The following is a 23,962-nucleotide window of genomic DNA, read 5'->3' as shown; positions in this document are numbered from 1 at the left end:
TTAGTAACAGTTATAATTTTAACATTCTGCTATTTGCATGCATAGTGGCATTGTAGGTGTAGGCAAAGGTAGAGAATCTAGTTTTATGTTATTGCGGTATATTTAGTTGTTTCACTGGGAGTCCTCCTTTTATTCAGGGGTAGAGAGGTACACTGAAGCTATCCCCTTCTTGGTATGCTAGTGTCCATTGCACAGCTCATCCATGCAACTACATGCATTTACTTGTTCAGATATTTATGCTGTATATATATAATATGTTATATATAGTAATATATACTGCATGAATAATATATATATATATTCTGAAGGATATCATCTTTAAAAGCTACAGAAAAAAAAGATTAGAGTTGCGGCACAGTAAGTGAAGCTGTGCATACAATTCTGGCATCTAATATCAGCTCTAATTCAGCCTCAGCTACTTTCCTGCTAATCTAATCTGCTGTGAGTGTATGCAGGAGGAAAGTAAATGATGATGCAAGTATTTGGGCTCCTGCCACCAATGTGAAAGACATAGATGGAGTTCTTGGCTCGTGACTTCAGCACCGATATCCTTGGTCATTGTAGCCATTTGAGATGTGAACCAAAGGATGAAAGGTCTCTGCATTATTCTGTCTTTACAAATAAATAAAGCTTAAAAAAACAAGCTACAGAATTGTGATATTGACTATGGTTGGATCACAGCTTATACTACATGCAAAATAATGCCATTAGTGATCATGTATCTAGTATGTGTTTTTAAAACTATTTGATATTAGCCTTCCTTTTGGCCCTAACTATACATGTTCCTGAATTCTAATTACTTCTTTTTCTTTTATTTCTCCTTTTTATACATTTATTTTATTTGTTTAGAAGCAAAGTTACAGAGAGAGGGAGAAACAGAGACAGGTCTTTCATCCACTGGTTCACTCACTCACAAAATGGCTGTAACAGCTGGGATTGGGTCAGGCTAAGGCCAGGAGCAGCTTCTGAGTCTCCAATGTACATGCATGAGCCTAAGCACTTGGAACGTCTTCTGTTGCTTTCCCAGGAGAATTAGTGGGAAGCTGGATTGGTAGTGGAACACCTGGCATTCGAACTGGCACAACTGTTGGATATCTGGTGCCGCAGGTGGGGCTTTATCCACTATGCCTCAGAGCGAGCCCCCAGTTATTTCTTGCTCCTAGGCCTTATTTTCTTTTAATCTTTACAGTGATGTGTTAGGTGGATAATCTCTCAGATTACTGTCAACCCTCATCTCCTGTACTCATGACTTTATGCCACCGAACACTGGACTGGCAGAATTGAACAGAGAGCAGAATGTACCCTAGGGTAGCTGTCACTTGTTTTCTCCTAAATAAATTTTTCTAAATTTGTACTTACACAGGGATTATCTGTCAGGTCTAGTTTATTATGCTAAGTGATATCCTCTTGGATAGAGTCACATGAATTAGCCACTTTCACAAATAGAACATCTGATCAGATGAATTAGCAACTTTCACAAAGAGAACATCTGATCAGATGAAATTTTTACTCTAAAGCTTGATTTGGGTTAGCCAGCAACGCCTGATTTCTACCTAGTGTATCAAGTCCTAGATTGTCTTCTGAGATGCAGAGATTAATATATGATCCCTGTCATTGAATTGTTAGACGGGGGTAATCAATGCTCAAACAGGGGGAGTATAAGCAGCATGATTCCCCATAATAGAAAACTAATGCATTTTACTTTCTTTTTTCCTGGGGTCACCACATTTCTGGAACTTTTCTTCCGTTACAGCCAGATCTTGATTTCAGGACTATGAGTCTGAAGGGTGGAGAATGCCTAGGCGGCTACTTTCTTCAAAGAAGATTGGCACTGAGGAAGAGGCTGTGACTAGCTATGGGTTTTAGAATGAATAAAATGGAAATAAAGGAAAAAATGTTAAAGTAATTGCTTAATTGGAAGCATTTCAAGTCCAGTTTTCAATATTCAATGACTATGTAGTTAGAGGGAAGCTTTAAAATCAAGCAAGTACATACCATCCAGCTCCCTGCTTATGACCTGGGAAAACAGTCGAGGATGGCCCAAAGCTTTGGGACCCTGCACCCACTTGGGAGTCCCAGAAGAGGCTCCTGGCTTTGATTGGTTCAGCTCTAGCCGTTGCGGCCGCTTGGGGAGTGAATTATCGGATGGGAGATCTTCCTGTCTGTCTCTCCTCCTCTCTGTATATCTGACTTTCCAATAAAAATAATAAATAAATCTTAAAAAAAGATCAAGCAAGTACGGACATGAACAGTTGATGTGTTTCCTTGATAATTCCAACAGAAACATTAGACACATGGAAATGTGCCCTCCTACCTTTGGAAAATATTGTCTGATTGATAGTCATGTTCCAATGTGGCCAGTGTGTTTTCAGTGCTCTGCTGAAGAGTGCCCCTTAAAGTTCCACATGAAATGATGAAAATAATGATAGTGATTAGTGCTTATTATGTGCATAATGCATGCTATGCGGAAAGATTATTTAATTTTTGCAATAGTATCTATAAAGCCATAATTTTGCACAGCACCACTAGGGTACAAAGATAATATATAAATTGCCCAAATTCAGTTAATAAGCAGTGATGCTTAGAGAAATGCTCATAAGTGAGTCGGGACCAACCAGTGGCATATAAAAGAAACAAACCCAAGCCACAGAGAGATTAAACCAAAGAGGATCCAAGAGTCTCTGATGTGACCCATTGAAAGAAATGAGGTTAAAACTCCCAATGGGATTCAGTCTTCCCCACTTGCTTCATCTTTCTATTCTGTTATCTCTTTCTCTGCAACTGTTCTTAGACTTTTGCATTAGAACTTTCAAAGTTCACAAAAGGAAATAGTGGTTCACGTTTTATAAAGACCCCAGTTTGGCAATAACTCGTCGAGTGACCTTGAGCAGTTTCCTTAGGCTGTTCTTGCAGTACTCCTGTAGTTGTCTGATTCTGCTGTATATAAGGTGAGCAAGGATATTTAATATCAGATAAATGTTTCCCTAGTTCCAGAGTTAGAAGGCTGCATAGGGTCTGGCATCTTGGTATGGCAGGAAAAGTGCCACCTCTGACACTGACATCCCATGTGGGCACCAGTTTATGTCCTAGATGTTCCACTTATGTTCCAGCTCCCTGATAAAGGCTGGGAAAAATACTGGAATATGACTCAAGTGCTTGGGCCTCTGCTACTCACGTGGCAGACTGGGATAAATCTGGCTCCTAGCTTCAGCATGGCATGGCTCAGCACTAGCCATTATGGCCATTTAGGGAATGAATCAATGGATGGAAGATTTTTATCTGTATCTCTCCTTCTCTTTCTGTGATTGTGACTTTCAAATATAATCTTTAAACAAAAGACCTCCATGATTCTCCTCCTCCTGTGCACATAGGTCTGAGAATTCTGTATTGGAAGACCTTCCAAGTCTGTGTTCTAACGTAAGCCTAATGCATTGCACCCCCCCAAGTCTTCCTGGAAAGGTTATAGATAAGTATATATATAATTGAATGCATAAAGATTTGATGATTAATGTGCAGTATCTCTCAGGGTTTTATGCCTTTTTTTAAAGGGACCACTTCAGAATGAGCCTCAAAGGATCTTCAGGATGAATTTCAGACATCGAAGGAAAGGCTGTGCCAAGGCAGACATTTGCAGGCATCATTAACCTTGCCAGCATGATTCAGTTATTCTTTACTGGTATTCACCCACTTGAGTTCTTTCTGAGAATACATTCACTTGAGCATGAAACTTTAGTTGAAATGTTCAGATAATTTCTTAACTTTGTGAATTAATTGGGATAGACCAGGTTATGCTATAGTAACAGACACCCTTCAAAATGCCACCAAAGGATTATTTGCATTATAAGGTCACAAACACAGCTGCTCATTTTAATCATTCCGGTCACTCTCTCTTGATCATACATACCTCATCTCCAGGCTGGAAGGAAGAGAGCACTTGGAAGAATTCCATGTGTAATTGGTTCAATGTAGAAACAAGACCCCACCTGAATATGAACACATGGCTGTCACAAACTATAGTAGCTTTCCTGAATCAGCATAATCCATAGTATTATAAAATCGAACACTTAAGGGATCAAGTGCTGTTTTATTCCTTACATATGTCATATCTAATTTAATCTTCACAACAACCTTTTTCTGCTAATAGTTCCCACTTTAAAGATGGGAAAACTGACACGAAGGACTTACATATTATCCAGGATCCTACCATAGACTTAAAGCATTCTGACTGCAGAATCTATGATCTTAGCTTGCAACTGTGCTGCTGCATCTGTATTATTCATAGATACCTGAGCTATGATTAATTGGTGACACATTTGCTAAGAAAATTAAGTTTATAGGAATATCAAAGATATAAAATATAACTATTGTTAATGTTTTATGAGTCTACAAAAATAAAGTCAGCTAATTCTGAGAGCATTTATTACTGCAGACATTTTCCTATTTTCGTATGATTTGGAGTTTCAACGCATGACTGGTATCCCCTATGGCAAGCTCTAATTTAGACTGATTTGTTTAGGAGAAATACATGGCAGCTAATTTATAGAGATCAACAGGCAATCTGACTTTAAAGCATGTTTACCTAAAAATTAATGAAGGTAACAGGTAGAGTTGTTTACTTTGAATGATGAGAAATAATGAGGATGCAAAGCTAGCTGAGACTCTTGCTGTTCTGTAGAAGCATCCTTGGAATACATTTACCTCAGTTAAGGTGAGGGTGTTGAGCAGAAGGATTTGACTCTGGGTGACCATGAAATTTACTTGGGGTCAGGAGCTAGAACTTTGGTATCAAACCCAGGTTTTGTCTTGTGGTAAGTGGTTTTCTTAAGTGACTTCCTAGCTACAAGGTCAAACACCCATCCCAAGAAATTGCTTTGTTGAATGCAATCTACATAGTTGAGAGAGCTACTGAAAACCCTAGAGAACAAATTATAGAAAAAATGCAGAATAAGGGTGAGTGCGACTCCCAGGAACAGCCAATGTCATTTACCCCAACTGATGCAGCCCTGTGGATACTGGTGCTGAGGGCCAGATGTTGCAACTTGTCCTATAGCAGGGTTGCCACTGCTGCACCTGGCAGCGGGATGTTGCTGCTGTCATCAGTGGCACAGAATGAATTCTTTTCTATCCCTGCTGCTTTGTGCTTCCAGCTTTACATTCACGGCCCTTGGCGAAATGGCCAAGCAAAGGTCAGACATCCATATTCTGTTTCCAGAGAGACCTGGAAATTGAGTCCTCTTCAGTCCTATAGTTGGAGATAGGCTTTTCTTTTTCTTTAAGTGAGCACTCATCCAGCTGTATAAAGAGAGTTCAGATGCTGGGCAGCCAATTTTTGGAAAGACAAATGTCCAATTGTTGCTGGTTACATGTGGTTTTCTGCAGTATGGTTTTGTGATTAATTAGAAAATGCAGCCTCTTTCCCTTGTCCTATTTTGTTGCTTTCCCTTATGTAGATAGATGTTGAAAACATTTTTAGTTGGCCCATTAACTTATTTTTAAATGTATATTGATTTCTTCTAACATATGAAAGGCATATTCTATAAAAGACCTGACCCCAGCTCTCAAGTAACAGCCTGAATGGGGAAGAGGAGGAAGAGGTGGATGGAGTTGGGAGACAAATGTCAGAGAAGCAGACAAAGAACGGCTTTAAGGGAAAAGGGCATTTGGTAGACAAATACAAGCAATTTGAAAACAGCAAGTCACAGATGAAGGTGTGGCTGTTTAGGGAATGACAAAGAGCTTAAGTAATAGTCATGGAGATAAGGCAGGAAGCTTAAACGAGTCCTAATTCCAGATGTTCTTTTACTTCTTTTAAAAGATTTATTTATTTTTATTGGAAAGGCAGATGTACAGAGAAAAGGAGAGACAGAGAGAGAGAGATATTTGATTAGCTGATTGATCCCTCAATTGGCCACAACAGCCAGAGCTGAACCAATCCAAAGCCAGGAGTTTTGTCTGGGTCTCCCATGTGTGTGCAGGGTCCTAACGCCTTGGGCCATGCTCTACTGCTTTCCCAGGCCACAAGCAGGGAGGTGGAAGGGAAGTGGAGCAACCGGGACAGGAATGGCACCCATGTAGGATCCCAGCTCATGCAAGGTTAGGATTTAGCTACTAGGCTATTGTGCCGGGCCCCCTAGATATTGGTGAATTATTGGCTGAGGAGTTTCAATGTTACTTCACAGATACCAGGAAGTTATGATAGAAATATAATTATGAAAAACAATCTAGTAATAAAGTTGAGGGTACTTCAGAAAGTTGACAGAAAAATTTGTATTATGAAGAAAAAAAACCTAAGGATTTCAAAATTTTGGCTGCCAAATAACCTAATTTTTTTGCTTCCATTTTACCTAACCTTTCTGAAATACCCCAGTGTGTAAATGGATAGACAGAAAAGGAAATTTGTGTCAAAGAAATTATTTAAGACTTCAAATAATACAGCAAAAAGTGATTAAGCTGCTATGACAAAATTTATGTAGTAATTGACTTTCATCTTAAAGAAATATTGAGAATAAAGGGAAGGGGTGGATGTGAGAATTACTATATATATTGTGATGAAGAAAAAGGTGTTTTGTATTTGGTCATCAAAAAAAGAAAAAGCAAAGGCTTTCTTAGAAAGAGCTAGTTATGACTGGACCTTTCTCTTTGTATAATTCAGACTACTTCCCTGTTATTAACGGGGGAATCTATGTAGGAACTGCTGCTACCCATGGCCTTTACTCTTCAATAGGATGAGTAGGACAAATCTAATAGAACTAAAGCAGTGCCCTAATTAAGTTGGTCTATTTGGCAGCCTTTCAGTTTGTGAGAAGATAATCATCTGCATGGGCTCTTTCTCTTCTGCTAGACTTCGTTATCTTGATTGCTGACAGTGTTCCTTTAAAATGCAACGCTGGTGCAAGTTTACAGACTTCAGCTTTATTGACCATCTGCCACTTTCACACAATTTGCTTTACCCTTTCTCTCTGACTTTTAATTGTTTCAGGTTACTGAGTTCTTTACTATTCATAAGTCTTTTATGATTTAATCAATCAGCGGACGCTTGTTTTTAATAAAGTTCCTAATACACGTCAAACATAGAACTTGGCACCTACAGGGGGTATATTCAGGCCACCGTGTTCCTTCTCGAGTTGGGCTGTGCTTGCATGATGCTTTGGCACCTTTCTGCTGTGCGTTATGTTTTGTGCCTTCTACCTAGTTAATACCAATGTTTACTATCTAGACAAGGTGTGCTTAAAGAAATTCTAGAAATAGGGATAGCAATTTGAAAAGAAAAGTGAAATAGTATTTTTTAAAATGAACTTGGGGTAGGCATGTAGTCTACTTGTTATGACAGTAAACATCAGATGCCTCCATCTTAAGTCCGAGTGCCTGGGTTCAATTCTAGCAGTTTCCTGCTAAAGTAGATCCTGGAAGGAGGAAATTGCTCAAGACATTGACTCACGGCCACTCAGCTGGGATCCCTGAACAGAGTGACCAGCTCCTGCTTTGGTCCTGGACTAGCACCACCTGTTGTAGGCATTTGGATAGTAAAACACTAAGTGGAAATTCAATCTGTGGTCTGTCTCTTTGTCTCTCAAATAATAATAAAAAAGGAATAAAATGAAACAAAGCTATAATTTTAAATATTTCTTGTCGCCATAGCTTTTGATTGTAGAGAAATATATTCCGTATATTTTGAGTTACTTGTACTTTCAAGTGAATTGTTTGTGGAATCTTCCATTGTTTGCATACCGTGGGATACAGTTGATTCAGTAGAGTCTTCACTTTGCATGCTCTTTACAACAAACAAATTACAGTAACATACTGTACATACATATCACATTGTTTGAAGTTTGGTTGCAGAGAATGCATTACTTAGAAAAACCTTGATATTTTAATATTTTATCTTTCATCTTTTTAGAAATTCAAACACAAAGCCAATCTCAGGAAACTAGAAGCTATTTTTCTACTGGCTTGTCACTTTGCTATGAGTAGACTTATACCTTAGTATTTTTATTTACTTATTTTCATTTTATTTGAATGCCAGAGAAGGCAGCAAGAGAGATCATCCATCTGCCAGTTCACTCTCCAGTATCACTCTGCTAGGAGACATTGGCATCCCAAGGGACAACTTAACATCTGTATTGAATACCTGCCCCTTGAACTCTCATTACAAGGGACTTCACTATTAAAAAGTATGAAATGGCCCCAACTAGAGAGCATTATGTTCAGTGAAATTAGCCAATTCCAAAAGGACAAATATTGTATGTTCTGTCTGATATAAGGCAACCTTCATGCAAAATACAATATCAATAGACATATAGGTGAATACGTGCTTATATATATTTACCTAGGAACTATATGCTCTAGACTAGCATACTAGGAAGTGAAGGTAATTACACTATGCATCTCTACTCCTGAATGAAAGGAGGACTTCCAATGAAACTGTTAAACATACCTTGACAATAAGATACTATGCATTCTACCATTGTCTATACCTGCAATGCCATGATACACTTAGATAGCAGAATGTTGGACTGAAGGACTGTTGCTGAAGGACTACACTGTTGTAATAATATGGAGGAAAACACTGGTGGAGAAAATGGGGGAGAGGCGGTGAGGTGGTAGAGGGGGGTGGAGGAAATCCCTATACCCATAAAACCTCATCATGGAAAGTAATAATAAAAAAAGAAAAAATTACCTTTGTTCTGCAAAAAAGTAAAAATAAAAAGAATAGCAATTTATTGCGTATAAAAAATAACTTAGAAGAAATTCAAAATCATTCATGGTGTGAAGAGATAATCCCCGTTACTCTACTAATAAATAATTATAGACTTAGAGTTGTCAGTTTTATCCAGTCTGAATTTAATAATGATTTTAGAAACAAAGCACACCTGTGTAATTACCTGAAATCTTTTAGGCAGTGAGCTATATTCAAATCCTTCCACATTCTGGGATGCATGATTATGTTGGAAGATTGAAAGAGAGACATAGCAAATGCCAAGTTTAAATTCTCCAGGAATGCATTGGCTTCTAGCAAAACAAAACCTTTTCTAACCACTTGATGGTGTCTTTTATGCTTGTTCCCTGGGCAACAAACCATAGGAAACTAATGGTGTTTTAAATGGAAAACAGCAGTTCATTTGGATTGGTTAGCAGGTTCTTGGCAAAATTACAGGTTAGCGGGTATGCAAATGTATGCTCAGCAAAGCCTGTTCCTGGCTTTCTAATAGTGTCACTCAGCACCATAAATATACTTTGACAGCTGGTCAACAGATATCTGTGTCTTGGGAGTAGGGATTGTGAGCTGGTGGCAATTTCTTTTTATTTATTCATTTATTTATTTTTGATAATCTTGACATAATTAGGGTAAAAAGGCTCAAGCACTACAGGAAGATGCGCAAAACAATTAGTTCTGTATTGTTTCCTTAATATACCTGAGGTAAAAGTGGATTTTAAGGGAGAAGCCCCACCCAGTCTCCCACCCACACCAGGTTCAGATGTGGGGCATGCTCCGAGGGTCTTGCTCTTATCAAGTGGTTTTGATAGTTCAACAGTTCTGAATTGCTCCCACTCTCACCACTCCAAGCACGATGAGGTCATTGAATAATCCACTGATTGACATAGTCCATCATAGAGTCTCCATTTGCCCAGTTTTTGACTGCCAATATATAGCTGAGGTGGTTGATTGACCTGTTCTATCCTCTGTCATTTGATAGTTAGCGTTCTGAGTCCGAAAGCTCGATTGGGGAGATCCCCAAAGAAACTTTGTCTGAGGTGTTCCCAGACAAGATTCTTGTATGTACTAGCAAGCACAGGGCCTGGCACAGTCCATTGCCCCAATCAGCTGGTGGTTGCAATTGCTGGGTTGGTTCTGTTTCCATCCCTGTCTTCCACTGGGACCAGTGGGTGTTTGCAGTCCAGCCTGGTTTTGCCCAGCACATACTCCACCCTCACATAAACCAGTGGGAGCTGCAGCCTAGTCGGAGCGACCCACAATAACCCCCACTAGGCCCGCCCCCTGCCCTGGTTTGCCAGTATGTGTGGCAGACTAGTTCATTCTGTCCCACATCCCCTCCTGCTCTCATACATGTCAATGGGTATTAAAGCCTAGTTCCATCTAACCAGTTCAACTATCCAGCCTTCACAGATGTTGTTGGGTGACTCTCTGTCTAGCCACCCAGCCCCTGTCCTAGTTTTCATGCCCTTCCGTGGGGGTGGTAACCCAAGAGGGAGGAACCCAATATTTTTCTTCCCAGGCCACTCCCACTCCCAGATTATGCACTCTCCAGGTGGTTCTGTGGTTTAACTTGACAGAACTAGTCCCCAAGTGCCAGCTTCTGCCACCTGATGCTGTGGGTAAGCCCCAACAACCCTCACCCACTCTAATTGTAGATTGTACCAGTAGGAACAATCAGCCCAGTCTGGCTTTTCCCCGATTTGGTCCACATAAGGCACATAGGTGTTGTAGTCCTCCCTAGTCTGGTCTTCCCCCATCCCAGCTCATGCTCTCCAGTGAGAGCAGCTGTCCAGCAAGGGAACCACCCCTTATCCCCCTGCCGACTCTGCCCCCTCCCTTCCTAATTCTCACGTGTGCTGGTTGGGTGCTGCAGTCACATCTGGCACAGGCAACCTCACCTTGGCATTCCGTGTTGTGCACTGCTTTTGTTGTGACCAAACCTGGCTCGACCCACACTCTGTTCCGGCATTTGGATTTGCCAGTGGATGACATGAACTGATTCAGGCTGGTCTGCCCCTGACCCATGCCAAATGTGTGCCAGTGGGACACTTTCCATGACCTCTTCTAGGCTGTTTCCCTCCATGCTTCTTGCACTTACCTGCAGGGTCTGTGTCCTGCCAGAGGAGTTGCCCAGGCTCCTCCATCAGAACCTCTCCGAGTGGAGCTGGTGGCAATTTCTAAAAAAGGCCAGGCCATAGAACCAGATGCATCCTAACACAATAAACTTAACTTTTCCTGCTTCTCCAGTCTCTAACAGAATAATAATGAAACAAGAAAGCATGATGCAAAAGCTTCACTTTTTAAGATCTGTAACTCGTAGAGCCTTGAATAGGACATTCGGATTAGAAATAAATTAATAAAAATATGTGCTTATGGCAAATAACCAAAGACTAAACCAGAGTTTAAGAATATTACTTCTCTTCCTTTGTGACAGGTCAATATTGCTGTTGGCTATAAATGAATTGGTAGAAGAATCTTATACCAAGCAGACAACCATCTAATTTAGTTCTACCAGCTAGACAGAACTATGGTAGGAGATGTGTATATTTCATTGTTTGCTAAGGAAGCTCAACCTTACTAAGCAGATATCTAAGCATTGTTTTATGGTATATGTACAAGACTGCTATATGTAAGAAAATTGCTATCTGTGTCCACTCCACAGAAAGCTGTGGCTTTCTACCCTTTCTGCACATAGGCAGAATAATACAACCCACTTCAGAGAATGCTTCTTTCCTTTCCTTGCAAAAAATCCACTTGAAGGAAGAATTAGGATTTAATATCAATTCATGGAAGTAATTTAACTTTTGAGAACTTTTGGAAGAGAAAAAATGAAAGGCTTTACTATTTTGGTTTGCATGTTTTTAATTAGCGCATGAAGACAATTGTTAGGATTTCTGTGTATGAGTGAGAGGCTCAACCGTTCAAATCATAGGAATGGATGAAATCTTGTCTCTTAAGTCTGAGACTACAACAGAAACAGCTGCAGGTGGTCGAAACAGAAGTAGACCAAGACTCAAAGTTGTGAGCCAATTTCTATTTTGGCAGCTCAGTCACTGTGGTGCCTGTAGGGATTCACACAAGCTCTCTGAGTCAGTTTCTTGGCCAAGAAATGGAACAAATAAGGTCTTCCTGTACAGTAAAGATGTTAGAGCAAGTATTCTAATAGCTTTTTTTTAACATGTGAAACTCACTCCACACTCCAGATCTTTGTTTCTGACTTTCCTATTCTATTAATGATTTCGTATTTCCCAACAGTCGATGCATTTCTTAAACTAAGATGTCATCATTTGATATCAGTTAGTTCAAGAGGCTGATTTATATGCCTCAATTAAACATTATTTTCCAAGCTTTTGTTTACACAAGAATTTTGAGGTGAAACACAAGGTTAGCTTGATGTAAGATAATTGTGTTTTCACTTATTTGTGGGACAGCCATTCACTAACATCTAATCAGGTGCAAGATGCTATGCTGTATTCTCTGAGAAGTTGGATGAGGCCCTCAAAGAACTTGTGGCCAAGTGACAACTTCAGATGTGTCCATTACTCACTTAATGTAAAACACATCTCTTAAAGGAACTAAGGGTCACTCCACCCTGGAAGTGTTGATTTACATCAGTATTCACTTCAAAAGGAAATTTCCTTTTCTACACATGCCATCTGTGTTTCACATCATATGATGTTGGATGAAAAGTCCAGTCTTACAAAAAAAACCACATGCACACAGACACATACATTCAAATTATCTTTTATACTTTTATACTTTTATAATTTTATTGAATACATTGGTGAAAGAGAATGGTAGGTATCAGTGTTATGGCCACATTGTACAACTTCAGTCTTCTCCTTTTTCCTTGTTGCATGAACAATGGGTCCATAAGAAACCTTGATATATGCTGCATATCTCACACTTATCAGCAAAAAGATTTTCTTTAGGTAACTGACAATACTCCTATTGAGGGTTTCTTAGGCATAAGATTTGCACTTACTTTCTTTAAAAATTTTTTTAAAAGATTTATTTATTTTTTACAAAGTCACATATGCAGAGAGGAGGAGAGACAGAGAGGAAGACATTCCGATGATTCACTCCCCAAGTGACCGCAACGGCTGGTGCTGTGCCTGTCCAGAGCCAGGAGCCAGAAACATCCTCCAGGTCTTCCACACAGGTGCAGGATCCCAAGGCTTTGGGCCGTCCTTGACTGCTTTCCCAGGCCACAAGCAGGGAGCTGGATGGGAAGTGGACCTGCCGGGATTAGAACCGGCGCCCATATGGGATCCTGGGGCTTTCAAGGTGAGGACTTTTTAGCCACTAGGCCACCATACTGAGCCCTAAAAAATTTTTTTTAATGTATTTATTTTTATTGGAAAATCAGATATACAGAGAGAAGAGACGCAGAGGAAGACAAGGGCTTTAGCCTCTAGGCTACTCCACCAGATCCTCTTTTTCTTAATTTTTAAATTATTTTTCATGATACAGTTGCTTAGGCTGAAGGATTTCCCCTTCTATCTTTCCCCGATCCCTGTTCACTGTTTCCCCTATATTGTAACAGTGCTTTAGTCCCGCAGCAATAGTCACAAGTTCATCATTCTGCTATTTAAGTGTGTCCTGACGTTGTAGCTATAGAGAATGGCATAAAGTCCAGCATTTGTGTCAATATATATTTAGTAGTTTCATTGGTAATTAATCTTTTTTTTCAGATTTAATTTACTTTTATTGGAAATTCAGATATACAGAGAGGAGTAGAGATAGAACGGAAGATCTTCCATCTGATGATTCACTTCCCAAGTCGCTGCAACAGCTGGAGCTGCACTGATCCGAAGCTGGGAGCCCAGAACCTCTTCTGGGTCTCCCACCAGGTGCAGGGTCCCAAGGCTTTGCGCTGTCCTTGACTGCTATCTCAGGCTACAGGCAGGGAGCGATGGGAAGTGGGACAGCCAGAACACGCACCATCACCCATATGGGATCCCAGTGCATGCAAGGCCAGGACTTTAACTGCTAGGTTACCATGCTGGGCCCTGGAGTTAATCTTTTAATCAGAGGCATCAACAGAACATCCCAAAACTTATGGCACATGATTTACACTTTCTTACCCCACAAGCTCCTATGAATTCTAGGGAAGCTTTGTGTAACAAAAGCTTTTTTCCAAATACATCTCTCTGCTTCCACTATTATGTTTTGAGCTTCCTCAGCAAATAATGGGCTAATGACATATATGATATGAACAGCCAGCAAGTGATTCCTTAAGACATAACTAGAAAGTGGTGATGTTGATGAAAGAAGGAAGGCTTACTAAATTTCGCGGAACACTAGGGCACCATTGAGCACAATTCTGAAATTGCTGTCTCTATGCCTATAGCAAAATTAACCATAGCATACCACATTATAGTAGATTATTGGCAATCCCTTCCTATTTACAGTAAAAAGCAAATGAGAAAATTACCTTGGCTGTTATCCACACGATTTTGTGTGTGTGTTGCTTATGACCTATATTAGTCTGTAATCAGTTAACATCCTTCTCTACATGGAATAGTAATGATTCCTTTTTCCTCCTCTAGTCCACAGTCTTCAGGCCAAATAGAAACTATTAAAGAGAATGTGACCTTGTTCTACACCTGTTGGCTGACTGGTTCTAGATGGCTACAGATGTTACATTCTATCTGTACTGATCCAAAATAGCTGCATGATCTATGGGTATGTTTTCACATTAGCAGTGTATAGTTTCCTATTTCATGGTACATAATTTATTACATTTTTGAAAATGTAGTATTTGAAGTGGATCAGGCTATATTTGAAAATAGTCATGTGAGAAAATGAAATAAATTTTCTCTCTGAAATGACAAAATTACATTAAAATCCTAAGGAAATTATTGCTTAGATGTCTGAATGCTTACTTAAGTCATTTTTTGTTTGTTTGTTTCCCTTCTGGGTTTCAGGTTTCAGGGCCTCAGGTTTCAGTGCCTAGGAGCCTGGGACTTGTCTCTTGGTTTTTTTTTGTTGTTGTTGTTGTTGTTGTTGCTTTGTTTTTTTTGGTTTGAGGCACGGGATCTGGAATTTCACCCTTGCTGCTGCAGCTGCCAGCTACTGCACTTCAAGGTCCTAGCGTCCTCCCGGTACCATGGCGTTCCGTTATGCGGGAGTTCGTGTCAGGCAGCCATCCCCATTTTTGCCTGGGTCCCGCCAAGGTTATTAATAACGCCACCAGGGCTAGAGGCTTCAGCACTCCTGCAGCACTCCTGCAGCTTCTAGCCACCACTGGAGGGGCTTTGTGCAACGACCTCCCAAAGTTGCCTCTGTATCCTCTGGTTAAAACTCCCGCCGGCCTTTCCCCCGCTGAGTTCCCAACTCACCACGTTTGAGCCGACAAGCCGCGCCACGGACGCTGCCTTGGTCTTTTTGTTGTTGTTATTTTTGGTTGATTCTCCAGACTGCGTGGATCTTGTTGATTCCACAGTGTCCTGGGAGGTTCACACACCTGTTAATACTACTTTCAACTATACTTGGTCCTTCCTCTGGCACTTTTTGGCCCTCTCTCTCTGCCTTCCCCCCTACATCAACCCTTCATGGTCGGCCATTTTTCCCTCCCCTCTACTTAAGTCATTTTTATGAAATCCAGAAGTTTATCAAGTATGGTTCAGTACCATAGATGCATCAGGAAAGAAACTGTTAAAACCTTGAATTTAGACCATCATACTGCTGCTGTGGACCATAAACTTTCACTTGTCTGACAGCAAAAGTTGAAAAGACAAGTAAACAGTAGAAGTTTTAGCCTGCAGTATGCACACATCTTACAAACTCCTTTGTAACGCGTCTCTATCAAGATGTAGAAGAAAGCAATGTATTCAATGAATCAATAAACAAATCTCTGAAATTAGTAAATGAAGAAAATTGTGCAAACCACAACCATGTAAAAGGTGACACACACCACCCAAAGCAGTAAAAATCTGAGAAGTTGAGAGACCTATGTTGAAGAATTAGTCAAACTCAGCATTTTTGTTTCTGTACATACAGATGGCAATTGGATCTTACTTTAAAACATTATCTAAATTGGGGCCCAGCATGTTAGTGTAGTGGTTAAGGTCCTTGCCTTGCATGCCTGGGATCCCTATGGGCACCGGTTCTAGTCCCAACGGCCCCACTTCCCATCCAACTTCCTGCCTGTGGCCTGGGAAAGCAGTGGAGGACAGCCCAAAGCCTTTGGACCCTGCACCCACGTGGGAGACCCAAAAGAGCTCCTGGCTCCTGGCTTTGGATTGGCTCAGCTCCATTCGTTGCGGCCACTTGGGGAGTGAATCATCGGATAGAATATCTTCCTCTCTGTCTCTCCTCCTCTCTGTATATCCACCTTTCCAATAAAAAATAAATAAATAAATAAAAATTATCTGAATTGGCAAGTTCTGCCTTTTAAGTGATGCGTTTGAACTATTTTCATCTATCAGTAGAATTATATTTTATGTCAACATCTTGCTGCTCCTTTTTTGTTTGTCCTTCTGTTGTCTGTTCCTTATTCCCGCTATTATTTATTTATTTATTTATTTATTTATTACTATCCCATCTCCCCCAATGACTACATATCTGTGCTATGTTTTATTTCTTAGTGGTCATCCTTTCGTCCAGCTCCTGTAACAAACTACCATGGACTGGGGCTTAGAAACAACAGAAACATTGTGTGAAGTCCTAGACGTGAGGAGTCTGTAGTGAAGGCCTTAGCAGATTCCATGTCTCACAAGGGCTGCATCCTGGCACGTGGAGGGCACCTTCTCGCAGTGTCCTTTTACGGTGAAAGAGTCTCTTTCAAGATCTCTGTCCTTATGATGCATTCACATCTGAAGGCCTACCTCTCAATCTAGCACCTTGGGTTTTAGGATTTCTGTGTATGAGTGGGAGGCTCAGGCATTCAAACCATAGCAGTGACTGCTTTAGAATCTGAAGTTCACATATCATCATGATCTGCCTTCAGAGAATATTGTTCTGTTCTAGTACATAATGAGAATTTTTCAGAGTATACATCCAATCCTTGCACATTTAAATTCCACACATTTTAAATCTCTTAATGCTTTGCTATTATTTTTACTTTGAATAGCCTATTAGAGATTTGAATACAAGAATATTATTTTTATTTTAGAAGAAAAAAAGGAAGGAAAAGAGAAAGAAAGGAAGGAAGAGAGAAAGAAGGAGAGAGGGAGAGGGAGAGGAAGGAAGGGGAGGGAGAGAGAAAGGAAAGAAGGAAGAAAAAGAAGTTTACCATTCTGATGCTCTTCATTTCTATGTGTAGATCCAAATTTCTCTGTTATCATTCTGCTTAAAGGAGCTCCTTTAACACTGATATGACATGGACTTTTGCTGGTCTGGGTAAAAGGTTTCATTTCATGTTCATTTTGTAAAAACTTTTCTGCCTAATGTAGGGTTTCATGCTAACATCAGCACTTTGAGAGATGTCACTCACCGTCTCAGATCCTCAATGAGACATCCTCTACTCTTCCTTCTTACCTTTATGCCTCTATATATGTGTGTCTTTCCTTAGCTGCTTTAAACATTTGTTTCATATTTTGCTGTTTTGTATCAGCTTGATGATCATGTTCCCTTGTGGGGCTTTCTTCATGTTTGTTTTGCTTGTGTATGGCTGAGAATTATTATCTTTGTAGGTTAATACTTACTGTTTCTTCAAATATTTCTCTGCCTCTCCTTCTTACCCTTATACTTTTTAAGCTGCAAATTACACGTGCATTAGACCACTTAATGTTGTGATATACTTGGTATTTTTTCTCACAATGTTAGGCTTCTCCGTCTTTGCGTACTCAGATTTTTGCCCTCTGGAAATAGGGAAATCACTGGACTGTGCTTTGCTTTCCTTTCTCTGAGCTGTGGCCTGGATATTTTCCTCTAGACCATTATCCAGGACAATCAAATGGCTTAGCTGATTTTGTTCCTTCTCTTAAAAATTATTGTCCTATGTTCCGAAAACTATTTCTTGGAATTGTCCCTCTTGTTTTCTCATTGTTAATGGGAGGAAGATAATGCCCCAAACAGAGATTTCTCTTCTAATTTTTAATCAATTGATACAATTATTTTAATCAATTCATAAAATTATTTGTTTGTTCCAAAATACAAATTGGAATATCAATATCAGCTTTCTAAATTCACTTCCTATTTCTGTGACTGGTACAACTGTTTCTCAGTTTGCCAGCTGAAAAAGACTACTCATGAACTGTACTTTTACTCCTCCTCCCCGTAGCTGTGACAAATTACATTACTATTACCAAGCAATGTGTCAAACAGTTTAGTTTATCCATTGGCATTTTCTTACTCCAAACTATAATCACTTCTCACCTGAAATACTGCTCTTTTCCCTTTTCTGGTTTCTGACATCATTTTTATTTCCCTCCCATATTGCAGCCAATTAATCTTTGAAATATATACTATTTTCCTAACTAAAACTTTTAAATTTCTTTCACATGATGCCACAATATAGTTGAAAATTCTAGACTAGAAGGCTTTCAAAAAATTTTATATCTATTGTTCCAGCCTTATCCCTTACCACTCTTCTTCACTCTTTTTTTTCTGATGATGCAGACTTTAATCAAGTTTTCCTTGAAGATGTCACGTAAGCTGCTTGTTTGCCTTGGACACTCAGCCACCTAAAATCTTGCCTATTTAGTTACTGTCTTTCTCTTAATACTTCCCTCAAGCCTTCCTTGATTCATCTGCCTTCCAAGTCAAATGTCATTTTTTTTGGCACAGTGACAGCACCTTGTGCTTCATCTTTGTGCCACACCAAATGCAACTTTAATCCAACAGTTAAACATGTAAGTGGTTGATTGTCTTTTTTTAAGCCCTATGAGAGCAGAGTATATGTATATCTTGTTATTGATTAACACTGGTGGTTAGCACAGTGTTTTAATTAAAGTAGTGCTCTGTTAATAATTTTGAATTACTGGTGCATTGCTGCCTTGACAGAGAGGAAAAAAACACCTCAAAGAAAAAAAAAGGGTCTAAAATACTATAACCAACTCAAATCTTTTCTTAGCCAAGCCAGTGGTCCTTGAGAGTCTGATGTCGGCAAAAGTGATGAGAATGAGGACAAGAAAGAAGGATGATTATTTGCAGCATAGGATATTTTGATAACTCTGTAAGTTTAGGTTAAAATTCAGGAGAATATCTAGCTCTGGGAAGGAATAGGTTGATATAAAAAATTAAAATAATTAGAATTCTCTGAAATTGCAAGATACCATGGCTGGCACTCAAAGTAAGTAGCACTAGAAACTCTCCACAACTCTAAGATATGCATGTTCATGGATATGCTAGGTATCTGAATTGTTAATGTGCATGTTGACATCATAGAAGAAATTTTAGGAAGATAGTTCCTACTCATGGTTTGTCTAATGAAGATCTCAATTGTAGGGATATGCAATAGATTTCACTCCAAGTGACAGCTTTAATGTTACAGAGTGTGCTGCATGATCTGTGTTGAGAATGATTCTGAGGCTGGATCTAGGCTCAAAGTAGCAAAATGTATGATTGAAATATTTGGAGTTGGCCAAGGATGTGGCTATGGAAGCACTTTGTTACAGAGCTGTTCTCTTTGTTTTCCGTGTTAATGGAATTTACCTTATTTCCTTCCACTCATTGAAGTCCATTCTGTCTTTTATTTATTTATTCAGCATTTATTGAATACTTACATGTGCCTGGTGCTGTGTTATACATTGGAGATGCAAACATAAAAATCTATGATACTTGCTATTGTAGAACTTATAGTCAAGTAAAACAACATGGCAATATTACTGCATTTTTAGAAAGAATGTCATGTCTCTATGCCTGAATGGTATTGTCAGGTAAAACATTTTCTTTCTATTTTTTCTTCATCAAATCCTAGTTAGTGATATATGCTCAACTCGGAAAAGTACAAAATGTAGGCTGAAACTGTCATTCTTGACTCATCTGGAATTCAGAATGAAAAATCTTGTGAAATTCATAATCTTGTTGAACTGTCATTTAACAGAGCATATAAGGATCCGGGAAACTCTGAACTCTAACAGTTGAGTTTGGGAACATTTTCTACACCTCATGGCAAAAACAACTACAAAAAACACATCATTGTGACATGGCAGCCGTTCAGCATAAGGACAGAAAAATATTTGACAAAGGAAGTTCTATTCTGAGTACATTACTGCATATATAATACTATTTTCTTTGTTTTGTTTTCCCTCGGTCCATTTTCTCTCCACCTTCCCCATGAGCATACCAGACTTTTCTCATTTTTCAGTGAAGATCACAGTTTTGTTGTCTTTGTATGTGGTGATTGGAATTGGTTATGCATCAGTGAATGTGAAAGAAGTCCTCAGTTTTTCTTTTTGTGGTTGCTAATTCTTTTCTGCATGTCCAATACACCAGCTCACTCCACTTACAGTTTTCCTTCTCTTTGTATACTAATTTGACTGAAGTATGCCTGTTGCATTGCTTCTAATCTTTAGAGGGAGAAAGACATTCACCAAAGGGAGATTAGCATATGGAGCATGATCTTTGGAATAAATTTAGGAATTCACCTGCAGGTGGGGAAATGACAAGTATTTTGGTACCTAATTTGCATAACCTACTTCATGGGCCATATTGAGCTTTCCGTGTCTCATTCTTACCTCTATCAGATACATATAAGATCTGCTACTGAATGAGTAATGGTTGCTAAATGTCATTGCATAAATTTGCTCTCTGGGCTCAGAAACCTCAAAAAAACTCTGACCTTGATTGTGCTTCTGATATTAACTCAAGGGATACACCATCATGCCAGTCATGCATTTGACTCCTTTAGCTGCTAACTTCCTTAGCATTTCATTTTTTTTCTTTCTTTCTTACTACAGGGACATCATTATGTACTAGCTCTTACTTTCACGAGATCCGTAGCATCCTTGGTCTCTTGTGAGTGCAAACTAATTGAGACACAAGCAGGATCTTTCTGTTTCTTTCTGGCACTAGGATCATGCTGCTAGCCCAGAGAAGATACTCAAGAGCAATTGCTTGACTGAAAATTTTCTGCATTTGTTTTCATTTGAAAACATCAAATAAATGTATCAATTGCTGTTTATACACACTCCTTCAAAACTCAACATAGAATCAGTTGTAGCTGTTTTTCATAAGCTTTTAGAATCACTTTCAAGTTTCTGATTTTGTGTGGAGCAATTAATTCTCTCTTCTACTCAGTTTCTGCCTTTCCTTTTCTCTCTTTCTTCAGCAAACACCATTATGGCATAATACATAGACTGATGAGGAGAAAGGCTATACTTTTACTCAAACAAAATTAATGATTCTTGTCAAAGGAAGTGAGCATGTGAATATCTAGGATAACAATATTGTAGATATGTACCTTCTTCATCCAATAAAGCTTTTGTGCATTTGCTTTTTGCTTTTCCAACCACAAAGAGATTGACTTTTTTTTGGTAATTATAAATGAAGTAATGGTACAGGTTGGGAAATTTGAAATGGATGGCATCGGGTATATTTTAAAGTACAGATGCTTGTTTTATATTTCAAGTATTGCTGAAATATCAATGATTCTTTAAAATCATTTAAATTCTTTTTAATAATAATTAAAATAGATTTGTACTCATCCACTTGGTCAAAATTTCTTGAGCACCAATGTGTGCTACCAGTTTAGCTTTAGGATCACAAAGAGAGCAAAATTTTTTGTTCTGAATCACCTGCTTTTTGTTTCATCTATCTGTCTTATTTTCATGTGCTACAATCTTTTGGAGCTATTGTGTTCTACAAGGAAAGGGAATAACATTCACCAATTACCTATTAATCACTAGAAATTGTGCTGAGTAGTTAGAATACTTACTTTGCATCTCTATGATCAGAAAACAGACACAAAAATCTTTGTTGTAGGTCCCTAGGGAGTGAAAGATGGTACCAGGCCAGGTCATCTTGACTTCGCCATGGCCATGAAGAAATTCATCTCAACTCTATGAACTGAACATTTTTCAGGCTACAAGCTCCTAAAACTTTTTACATTTCCTAAAAATATACAGAATTTCTAATTATTAAAATGTCATATTCAAATTCTTTCTTGTAAGTACTATTTTGATATTTATTTCCTGATTTAAATGAAAGTGTTACAGAGAGTTATGGGGGAGAGACGGAATTCTTCCATCTACTGGTTCACTACCCAGATAGTTCCAATGGGTAGAGCTGGGCTGATCCAAAGCTATGAGTTTCTTCTGTAACTTCCATGTAGGTACAGGAGACCACTCACTTGGACCATCTTCCATTGATTTCCAGGTCATCAGCAGGGAATTGGGATGGAAGTGGGACAGCTGGGGCTCAGCTCATCATCCATATGGAATGCTGTAGGTTATGGTTTTACCTGCTGGCCTCAGTGCCAGCCCCTCCTTGTAACTATTTTGCAACATATTCTTACTTTACAGACTTTATTATTCTTACTATATTTTTCTTTGTTTTTAGAGATGTATGTTTATTTATTTGAAAGATAGAGTTAAAAAGAGAGTGGGAAAGATAGACAGGGAAGATCTACACTGTTTTTCTTTAATTTGTGCCTTCTTGGACTGCAAAAAGTGTTACTAAAACATAGGATCATGATTTTTCCTTTGTTTTCAGTACCTGATTAAGGATGCCCACAGTATTGCCATCTCTTTGAAATCACCAAAAATTTTTTTTCTGAGAACATGAAAGTTCTGATGATATTAAACAGTCTCAGATTCATCTCTGACTTCAGAGCATCCAGGTGGGGGAACAATTGGAGCCTTTTATGTGGTAGTCAAATGTTCCACTTGTCCAGCCTAGCTCACTTTACTCATGCCCTGTGTAGTGCCCTGCAGAACCAATGGCCTTGGTTCAGTTCCTCATAGCTGCCAGGTTCCTTCCTATCACAAGCACCTTTCCTAAGCATGGCCTTGGCGAAGACTAGTAACCATCATGGCAGCTCTTACTTTTACACTTCAGATTAAAGGCTCTTCTCATACCCAATACTTTCTCCTCCTTCACAGCACTTGTTAACATTTTCAAGTAAATAGTTATTGTTGACCTTATTTTCTTGACATCCTTCATCCTGAGACTACAAATAACTGCATCAAGAAAGGAATTTGTTCATTGATTTAGATAACTTCAGTGCCCAACATAGTGTTTGAACCACTTTGATATCATTAAGTACTTGCTAGATAAGTGAGTGCATTCTGGAAGAAAGAAAATATAAAGTTCTAGACGTGGTTACACCATTTTTTGCTCTAACTAAGGTACCTGTTACCAACCTCTAAACCAAAGTGGGCTTCCATCAGATCTATCTTTAATAGCAGAGGGCAATGAGTAGGGTGAATATGAAAGTCAGGATAGAATAGGAAATGAAACTAGCTTCAGAAGCTGATTCTGCAAGCATGGACAGTTTGTCCACTGCAGTATAATGGTCATGCCAAGATCTAGCAATTTGGGCGTGCAACAGTGGCAAATGTGATCCAGTTTGACAGGGAGGGCACCACAGCAGTAGTTCTTGCCATGAGAAGATAATGAAAATTCAGATAATTGGCAACAAATTGGCTCTGGGCATTCTTTCCATTAGTAAACGTGTCCAAGCCAGGGGGCCAAGAGTAGTAAAAGTGGAATTCAGTCCTAAAACTGGCAAAATTTTAGGTAAGGCCTGAGGGCCAAATCAAGTAAAGCAGCTTAGTAGAGGGAAATGGAGCTCTGGGCAAACCAACCCCAGCAAAAGCCCAGGTTCACTCATTGATGGCCCCCATAAAAGAATGGAAGTAGGCTATGACAAAAATGCTAGACAACTTAAAAGGTAGTGAGTGCTGGGCCGTCCCTGGCACCTGAAACCAATGAATGGACATGAGTTTAGGTTGCTCTAAAAAATGTACTACCTATGAAGTAACTCCTGATCAGTCTATGTAGTAGTTATGTTGTAATTAACTACATGCTTTATTCTGTGGCTCTGTGGAAAAGAAGATGTATTTCTATTTTTGAACTAAATCTTTAACTCAAATAAATGTTATTACTATAAAGACAGTTTTATGAGCATCATAGAAAGTTAGAAAGCACACTGAAGCAAAACTTTACTAAGTCAGCATATTCTGATAGTTCACAAATATGTTCATATTTCCTTCAGATCTATCGTATTTTTACAAGAATGAGATTTTTGCTTTTCATGTTTTTTGCTACTTGCAAAACAGGAAAAGTTAACAGCTCCTTTTCATTTCAATAAATATTAATTTCATCTAATATTTTAGTATTTTCAGTTGTTCCAAA

At 39.0% G+C, this 23,962-nt stretch overlaps 1 protein-coding gene across 9 annotated transcripts in view; it reads left to right on the top strand.

Moving 5' to 3' along the window:
• Nucleotides 1-23,962, top strand: part of SLC44A5 (solute carrier family 44 member 5) — a 369,267-nt gene that overhangs the window by 210,782 nt on the left and 134,523 nt on the right. For 3 of the 9 annotated variants that reach the window (XM_058658133.1, XM_058658166.1, XM_058658128.1), the window contains exon 3: nt 3,549-3,676. The exons of 5 other annotated variants lie outside the window; for them this stretch is intronic. In XM_058658133.1, the coding sequence (XP_058514116.1) occupies nt 3,655-3,676 (22 nt within the window). In that variant the 5' untranslated portion in view covers nt 3,549-3,654. Of the gene's footprint in view, nt 1-3,548; nt 3,677-19,371; nt 19,543-23,962 lie in introns of all 9 variants that reach the window. One more of the 9 variants, XM_058658148.1, reaches the window with a different exon arrangement.

Source organism: Ochotona princeps, chromosome 2, assembly GCF_030435755.1.
Source record: "Ochotona princeps isolate mOchPri1 chromosome 2, mOchPri1.hap1, whole genome shotgun sequence".
NCBI lineage: Eukaryota > Metazoa > Chordata > Mammalia > Lagomorpha > Ochotonidae > Ochotona > Ochotona princeps.
This window is presented reverse-complemented; position numbering and strand designations above follow the sequence as displayed.